This window comes from Cryptomeria japonica, chromosome 11 (genome assembly GCF_030272615.1).
Source record: "Cryptomeria japonica chromosome 11, Sugi_1.0, whole genome shotgun sequence".
Lineage (NCBI taxonomy): Eukaryota > Viridiplantae > Streptophyta > Pinopsida > Cupressales > Cupressaceae > Cryptomeria > Cryptomeria japonica.
In genome coordinates, this window is record NC_081415.1 from 576,500,430 (window position 1) to 576,510,265 (window position 9,836).

Here is a 9,836-nt window from a genome sequence, read left to right on the forward strand (position 1 = left end):
TCTATCTATTGGATCTGAGAATCTAAGAGCAGGTTTTTGGAGCACAAGGAGCCTTCTATGTAGTGAAAGAGAAGATTATGTGGATTCTTCAACAACATTCAACAACATTTAATCAATAACTCATCATCAATTAGGAGCCTTGAAGACATTGAAGAATAATAGGATATCTAGTGGCAATATCTCTCCCTTAGGGATTGGTATGATTTCATGTTCTTTTCATGTCTTTGTATGAGCTTCTTTACATCAATATTCATATTTACATTCATGCTTTAGATCATTTAGCATATTTGGTTTGAAGCATTGTCATTTACATTCATATTTACATTTAGGGTTTATTGTCATGTGTAGGGTAGCTCTAGTTTCTTTCATTTTAGGATCTTGCATACACACAAGGTTCTAGCACACACATTTTCAGTACATTATCAGCTATTTGTGGAGGTGTAAATCACCAAAATAGGGTTTTGACTGAGGCAAAATCCTATATAGCCAGCCAAACCCTTCCTTTTCAGTTGCAGGTGCAGAAACAGGTACGCAGAGGTAGTTTTAGATCAGGAAAAGGCATCAACACCACTCAGAAGTCTCAAAAGTAGAGTGGCACCATGGTCCCTCCACTTTGCAGTGAAATTTGATAGGTTGTAGCTTCAGCTCATCAAATTTGCAGTCTTTCAGTTGCAGCCTCCCATTTGCAGAAACAGGATAGTGGCGTGGCACCCTGGTCCTGGTTAGTTTGGCTCAGTTTGAAGCATCAGGTACACATATAAAATCCCCCCCCCCCCCCTTTCACTCTTTTAGTATCTCAGTTTCAAATCTGCAAGTTTGTTCAATTTCAAGTTCATTTGTGCTTCATTCTTTATCTCCTAATCTAAGTGATCATTCAAACCCTAGTTTTTCTCATCATTTGCAACAAGAGGAATAGAAACCCTAAGAGGTAATCCTTGAATCTCTCTTTCTCACAAGAAGTATCCAGAGTGATCTATCTCCCTAGGCTCTTTCATATTTCCAATGTGTTGGCAAAAGTAGGATTAGGTTCTAGTCACCCGATCTCGCTTTTCCCGCCTCCACATTTTGGTGAACCCAACATGAATCCAATCTTCTTCAATTATGATTCATGTTCTCAAATTTGAGTGTTTTTTCTATTTGAAAATCAAATTTACATCTACATGTTTCAAATCCTTGCAAATTTTAAAATTTAGAGGTCAATTTTGTTAAAATCCTAACTTTTTAATTCAAAATTGAACTTATGGATAGCTTAATTTGGATCATTAATTTTAGATCTGATTTAGGAACTCATTTCACTTATAAATTTCATTCAACGTTTAGAGTGCTTGATTTGGTTAAAATTGAACATTTCCTTCTATTTGGCATATGTTATCATTTGAACGAGGAATTTTTTTTGTCATGATGTGTTCATTTCGTAAATGTGATAATGGGTTAGCTTCCCTTATTCCAATTTTTTCATCTCTTAGAGAACCACCTCTTATTTATGAAAACATTTTAGTGCCTAAAAGAGTTTTTTACCAACCCCTTCAAAACTCTCCCATGCTCTAAGGATGAATATTTGAAGGGTTATCTTGACAATTCTCCTAAAATGTGCCCTTCTCATCTAGCTATCTTAGAGGAAGAGGATGATATCATAAATAATTTTATTAATTTTACCTTATCTTACTTACATTATGCCCCTATAAGTGAAAATTTATTGATGGACATTGACTTATCTTCTCCTAAATTTGGTCTTACCAATGGGGGCATGTTAGTACAACAAGAGGTTATGAGCACTTCTTCCAAAGATCTCCTTCCTAAGCATGAATCTTTGGAGAAAGATGTCCATCTCCCTCCTAAAGAATACTCCCCTCATGAGGTTCATTTTGTGCAAGAGGATGGTATTGTCCCCACTTTTCCTAGTGATGGCATTTCCTCTTTTGATTCCAACAAAATTCCCACTAGAAATAATGCATTAATGAGAAATGCTTTCCTTTCTCCTAAAGTTTTCCTTACACCTAAAGATGCCTTAGAGAAAGAAGATGAAATCATAATAAATTTACTTAATGCTCTCTCCCCTAAAGATCCTATTGAAGAAATTTTTAGCAAAGAGGATGATTTAATTACATGTAGTGATTCTCTCCTTCCTAAGGATGAATAATTAATGAACAATGTCATCCCTTCTCCCAAAATTGGAAATAGCAATAAGGAAATTTTTGTGCAAGATATTTCTAATACTTTTCCTAATGACCTCACTATTTGGGATGATCCATTAGAAGAAGGTGTTTATTATTCTCTCCCCCATGAGAGAACCCTAGCCAAAGGGGATAAAATCATGATTGATAACTCTCTTGATAGCATCTCACTTTTCATGAATCTCAATCATTTTTTCTTTAAAGGTAAAGCATATCCCTCTCCTCAACTTGCTTCTACTTATAAGGATACCCTAGTTCAAGATAAGATGGTTAACATCTATTTCGAAGATCTCCCTCTCAAAGGTGAGACTTTAAAGAGTAATGTTTATCCTTCTCCTAGATAGTTTATTCCCCATGTAGATCCTTTGGTGATAGAGGATGATATGACCTTTCCTAAAACATCGATGCCTACTTCTAGTCTCCCTCCTAAAATTGGTCTTATCCATGATAACATTTTAGTGCAAGAAGAGACTATCAACAATTCTTCCAACAATCTTGTTCATTCTTCTTATAAGGACACCTTTAATATTCCTAAATCATCCTCAAACAATTTGATACATGTGAATGAAACACCCAGTAAACCCCTCTTCACAGTTCAAGGTGCTTGTCCTTCTCAAAGTTCTCAATGTAATCCTATCTTAGTGGTTCAAGGTGGTTATGCTAATGATTCTTTTTGCACTCCTAAGAAACCTATTATTACTATGCAAGGAGGTTATCCTACTAAGATCCCTTATGAGTATGCTAAGAAAATTACTGGAGAGAGTTATAATACGGTTGTTCATACTTACAACACAAGAAACAAGAGGAAACCTAGTCCTCCTCCCATTATCCCAACTTCACTTTCTCCCTCTCAACCTACCCTTCCACAAGCACCTCGTATATCAAATCTTAGCAAGTAGTATGATCTCATAGAACAACTTAAGGCCACTCCTGCTAAGATTTCTATTTGGGATTTGGTTCAAACTTCACCTGCTTATCATGGGATGTTACAAGATGCTTTGAAAAACTTAGATGTCCCACCTGTAGTGACACTTAATAGCATGTCCTCTTTTATTTATCCTACAAAAAAATCCAAAGCTCAAATTGTATTCACACAAGATGAGTTACCTTCTCGTAAAATCCAACATCAATATGATCCTCTTATGATTGTAGTTATTATCAATGATAGTGCTATAAGACGAACCCTTGAGGACAATGGATCTGGCCTTAATGTTTGTGGTGTAGACTTATTGGATAAGATTAATGTGGGTCATTCTCTCATCGAACCTGCTTCTCTTACTATTCGAGGCTTTGATAATGTTACTAAACAATGTCTAGGTGTCATAACCTTGCCTGTTAGGGTAGGTCATGTTGTGTTATTTACACCTATCCATGTTATGCCTAGAAATTTGACATATAACCTTCTATTAGGGACACCTTGGATTAATAGCATGCAAGTTGTCCCCTCAACTTTGCATAGGCATGTCAAATTCATTTATAACAATACGACATACACCTTGTTAGCTACCAAACCTCAAGAACCATTAAAATCTGGATCTTCTTGTTCAACTACTTCCCATTCTTCTTCCAATCCTTCTACTTCTTCAAATACATCTATTTCCTTTAATGGTGTTGTTCCTTCTAGTACTCTTGATTCTTCTACTCAATTGGAATCTCCTCCCAAGGATATCTTTTCTCTTGAAGGAGTTCTCTCAGATGATGATTGAGGATCTCTAGACTTTACCCCTACTTTTATAGGAGAGTATAGAGTATCTTGGAAAGAATCTAAGACTAAGAAGTAGAAATCTAAAGAGGAACCCAAAGAGCAACCCACCTTGTCGAAGAAACTAAGTAACAACTTTGTGGTTGCTTCTAATTCAAATTATTCTTCAAATCCTTCCTCTAATTCATATAGCACTGAGACCTATGGGGCATCACCATCTCTTTCTGATTTGGCATCCCTTTATGGTCCTAGTTTTCACATTTTAGCTAATAGTGGCTATGATGGAAATGGTTGTGGCGCAAATGAACAAGGAATTACAGTTCCTTTAGAACATAATACACATGAAGCTTCATTTGGACTTGGATATAATCCTTCTAAGCCCGCCAAAGAATCTAAAAGACCATCTCTCAATGTGAATTCTATATTTAGTAGTGATGATGACCTCACCTCAATTAAATCATCTCCTACTTCTTTCAACATTCATCCCCCTCATAAAGAAATCTTGGTGATGAATAAATCTCTTTATGAATTTCCTCAAGAGATTTCTAATCCCACTTATGAGACTTTATCTTCTACTCATTCTAAAATCCCTTCTTCTAGGAATAAAGCTCTAGTGAATTATACTTATCTCCTAAGATCTCTTGTGTGCAAGAAAAGTATGACTTAGTGGCCTATTCTTCTCCTATAAAATTCTCTCTTTCTAAAGACTTTTTAAAATTCATCATTTTATACATGTTTTTAATCTCACTTATAATACATAATTTAACATGTCATATTCAAATACCTCATTCAATCTATCATGTCTTTAAATAACATTAATGACTATTATGTTTCTCATTATTATGTGGCATTGGTAGCTTACTTATTGGGGGTTCATTATCATTCATGATGGTACAATTTCACCTGCAATCATACTTTTGGAAGCAACATAATAGCCTATTTCTATCTCATCTTTTCTCCCTATATATGGGAGGCAATTGTGATTTCAAACATCTCTCCTTAAGATTAAAAATTCCCTTTGGAGAAGTAGTGTCTTCTATAAGGATTTCTTATTGATTGTATAGGTGTATTCATATTTGCATTCCTTCTCTCATATTGGAACAGGCATCCCTAATGGGTATGTTAAGTACATATCCTTAATTGGGACCTCCTCCTTGGTGTTGGAAGTCTTTGATCATTCATCAATTTATTTTCTTCATTGTGTAGTATCATTTATAATAAACCCTTCTATTTGTGCATATGCATATCCTTGATGAGAATCTCTTGCCTTCTTTTAGAAGAGTGTTGTTATAAATAATCTCTCTTTGATGTCATCACAATTCTCCGCTCTTTTCAGATCTCTTGCATTCATTCATTCTAGAAGACATTGTATTTGTCAAAGACAACTCCTCTTGAAGGTAGATGTCTTTTGAACAAATATCTCTTCTCCTCCAAGGATCTCCTTTACACTTATATAGCAAGATATCTCTTTTCAACTATCTTATCCTTTCTTGAAGAGTATTCCCTCTCTTGCTTGGATTTATGACATTGTTGCATGATGGATATCTTCTTGGTGTTGAAGGTAGGCATCCTTGTTCTACTTACACACACATGCACGAGGTTGAGTGGAACTAACGGTGTTTTCACTCTCCTCCCTTACATGGATCACCCAAATAGACTCTGGGGGCTAGTTTTCCATGTCCCTTTCTCCATGGATCACCTAGTTTTAGGGGTGAGATGTCCATGGTTCTTTTTCTCTTCTCATGGATCACCAAAGTGTGTATTCATGCTTTCTATCTCTTCTTCCTTCTCTTTGCATTTATTTCTTTTTAAATCTTTCATCTTGTGTTAGAGAGCTCTCAAATCCTCACACTCTTTGTTGTGTTGGAATTGAGGCTTAGTTCTCTTTCTTACCAAATGATTTTCCATTAGTTTTTGATCTTGTATCAAATATTCTTGTGAGCATTTACCGTCAATCTTCTTTCACAATTCGATGTGGTAAACATGATACCCTGTTTCAACTCACTAAAGTTAGCAAGCTGAAACAGGGGAGGTATATAGCTACCCTCGAATTTTCATCACCTTCCCTAGTAAGCATTTAGGTGATTTTGTGTTTTTATCTAACATATGTTTTTGTAGGGTGTGGATCCTAACTGTGTACTACAGATACAGCTGGGGGCTTCATCTAACAACTTGTGGATATATCCTTTCTTCATGAATGTTTACTTTTCTTTACTTTATCTTGCATATGCACGTAGTGTCATATGACTGCTAAAGTGGGGGCTAAATGTAGTGTCGTAAATTGTACACCCTTCCTAGGGTGGTACAATTTTACACTTAGGTTAGCACCCGCCTTAGTGTGTCTTACATCTTGTATTCCTAATTTCCCTTTTAGCATTTAATTAATTAATTTATAAATTCATATTTCATCGCTTCATACATCATAAAATTGGGCCCTTTACCCTAAGTGTGCCCCTTTTTATTTTATTTCTCCAATAAATCATTTAATCATAAACCCTAATTATGTCCTATTTTGACCTTTAATGCCCGATTTCGCATATCAAAATACCTTGAAATCAGCAATAACTTTTGGATTCTCTCTATTATCATCATATCTAATGGCCTTGAAAATTTGGTGAAAAGTTGGCCGGACCACGAAAGGAGTGCACATTATTCTCAACTTTTTTCTCAAAATTTTAGGAGCACAATTCTATGATATTATAATGCTTAACCCCAAAAGATTGGCGGGAAATTCAATTCATAGGTTGGCCTAAAGGCAGAATTATGTCGAAATTAAGAGCTAGGGTTTCATACATAAGAGCTCTCTTTCTTCATTTGAAGGGGACTAAGAACTATCTATCTATGGGATCTGAGAATCTAAGAGCAGGTTTTTGGAGAAAAAGGAGCCTTCTATAGTGAAAGAGAAGCTTATGTGGAGTCTTCAAAAACATTCAACAAAATTTCATCAAGCATTCATCATCAATTAGGAGCCTTGAAGACATTGGAGAATAATAGGAGATCTAGTGGCAATATCTCTCCCTTGGGGATTGGTATGATTTCATGTTTTTTTCATGTCTTTGTATGAGATTCTTTACATCAATTTGCATATTTACATTCATGCTTTAGATCATTTAGCATATTTGTTTTGAAGCATTATCACTTACATTACATTTACATTTAGGATTTACTCTTATGCATAGGGTAGCTCTAGTTTCTTTCATTTTAGGATCTTGCATACACACGAGGTTCTAGCACACACATTTTCAGTACATTATCGACTATTTGTGGAGGTGGAAATCACCAGCATAGGGTTTTGGCTGAGGCAAAACCCTATATAGCCAGCCAAAACCTTCCTTTTCAGTTGTAGGTACAGAAACAGGTACTCAGAGGCAATTTTGGATTAGGAAAAGGCATCAACACTACCCAGAAGTCTCAAAAGTGCAGAAAATTGTCAAGGACAAGGGCATGGTGCCCTGGTCCTTCCCAAGACAGTGGCATGGCGCCATGGTCCCTCCACTTTGCAGTGAAATTTGACAGGTTGCAGCTTTAGGTCATCAGAATTGCAGTCTTTTAGTTGCAGCCTCATGTCTGCAGAAACAAGACAGTGGCGTGGCACCCTAGTCTTAGCAAGTTTAGCTCAGTTTGCAACATGAGGTACACATCCAAAATCCTCCCCCTTTCATGCTTTCAGTATCTCAGTTTCAGATCTGCAAGTTTGTTCAATTTCAAGTTCATTTGTGCTTCATTTTTTATCTCCTAATCTAGTTGATCATTCAAATCCTAGTTTTTCTCATCATTTGTAACAAGAAGAATAGAAACCCTAAGAGGTAATCCTTGGCTCTCTCTTTCTCACAAGAAGTAGCCAAAGGGAGCTATCTCCCTAGGCTCTTTCATATTCCCAATGTGTTGGCATAAGTAGGATTAGGTCCTAGTCACCCGATCTCACTTTTCCTACCTCCAGACAAACATTTGAAGAAAATTATTTTTTAAATAATATTTAGTTACGAAAATTATTTATTATCTAGTGAAGACAAAAAAAATTGATGTGAAAAAAATATGATTCTATGGTAGAAACTAAAAATAAACATTTAATGTAACAATTTAATTCACATGAAAATTTTATAATTAGACTTGCCCTCAAATTGTTTTTGAATATTACATATATCACAAAATAAAATAAGAAATTAAATCAGATAACCTAACAAATTTTAGAACAAAAAATAAAATATACATCAAATTCCTAAGAGTATGTATATATATAATTTTTTTATTTGTTTCAAATTTAAGTTTAAGAACATAATCAAATTTTTCTATGGTTCATAATTAAATTTCTGAGGTTATTCGTGCCAGATAAAATGAGCCACATAAATTGAAGAAAAATATTTGTGCAGCAATGTTTTGTTAAAATAATTGTATTTATGTTAAAATAAACATTTAACATGAAAATTAATCCACACTAAACTTTTATTGTTAGACTTGTGCACAAATTATTTTTTGAAAACTAAATATATCAGAAAATAATTTATTTTTAAACTGTAAAATATGACATCAAATTAAAATATACATCAAATTCCAGAGGTGAGTGAATATATGGAAAAAGTTAATTTACAGTATCTTTTAATTTGCCCCAAATTTAATTTAGAAAACATACAAAACAATTACCCGGATTCTTCTTCCAGTGTCCAACCAGAAAGATGAGAGATTTGACGAAGAGCATTCTCCCAGTTGTGAATGCTACTTTCACTCTGCCGATCTAAATGGCTGTAATGTTTTTGGAATGCCTTTTCGAATTTACCTCCCGTTCTTAGAGGGTAGCGAACATCAGACGGCTCTACATCATAAAACAGAGGAATAATTAGACCTTTGGATCCACACATCTGGGTCGCCTCTTCCAGACACCAAGTTGATTCCGCATATCTTTGCGAAAATATGGGTATCAAAACATCACTTTTTTCAATGGCTGTTTTCAAGCTGGCATCGATGCTTTCACCCTTGTTCAATTCTTCACTATCCAAGAAAACCCGAAGCCCCGATGCAGAGAGAGATTCGTACAAATGGTCCACAAATTTTTTTCTCACATCTTTTCCGCGAAAGCTGAGAAACACATGATACTTATTGGTGACATCAAAGCAGATCTGGGTGGTGAGAGGTTCATACTGTGTGAAACTCTCCATCACTTGTGGAGCTTAACAGTGTGATCTCAAGTGTGACACAGAGGATAATAGTTAAGAGAAAGTGTGGATATGCAGTCACAAAAGCAACGTGAAGAAGGGAACAACGTTGAATGCTGTGAAACAGAGAGTTTGGAATTTATTATGAACTCTACACATAATTTCTAGGAAGTCTTGGAGATCATTGGCTGTGGGCAGGGAAAATTGTCAAATGCAGACACTTGCCGCGAAGATACGTGGCGCGTATCCACTCATAATAAATATCAGATTTAAGCTTATATCACACGCAAAGTCATTTCTATGTCTGTGTTCCCTTGTTGATGGTACTCTTGGAGGAAATTGCGCAGCATTATTCACCCTTGACGAAATATCAGATTTGTCAAACGTCATATCAGGAACACTAAAGTCATTTAAAGATGATTTGGATATACAATATTTAAAAGAGTGCAAAAGTCGAGTAACTGGTCGGCAATGTAGGTGGGCTGGAATGATCTATACGATGTTTTACTAAAGGTGAACTTACCTCGCTAGTACCAGGTAGATACCCATAATAATTTTCTATCACATGTTCTCACCGACGTTTGACTAGGGTTACACCCTGTCTTGTCATCTCCACACTAAAACAAAAACATCTTCCACTGTCCATCACCCTGTCTTATCATCTCCACGCTAAAACAAAAACATCTTTCACTGTCCATTGCGTAGAAAATTATTTGAGTAATAATTATGTCCATTGCGTAGAAAATTAGTTGAGTGATAATTATGTTTTCTTTTGTAAATTTGAGAAAACACAGAAGTGGAAACCGTTAA

General features: G+C 35.5%; 1 protein-coding gene across 1 annotated transcript in view; it reads right to left on the reverse strand.

Annotated features, from left to right (window-relative positions):
- LOC131029495 (disease resistance protein RUN1-like) overlaps positions 1-9,247 on the reverse strand; it is a 29,263-nt gene extending 20,016 nt beyond the window's left edge. Inside the window, exon 1 of the mRNA XM_059214741.1 lies at positions 8,518-9,247. Within this exon, the coding sequence (XP_059070724.1) occupies positions 8,518-9,029 (512 nt within the window). The 5' untranslated portion in view covers positions 9,030-9,247. The remainder of the gene's footprint in view (positions 1-8,517) is intronic.
- Positions 9,248-9,836: the final 589 nt, after the last annotated feature.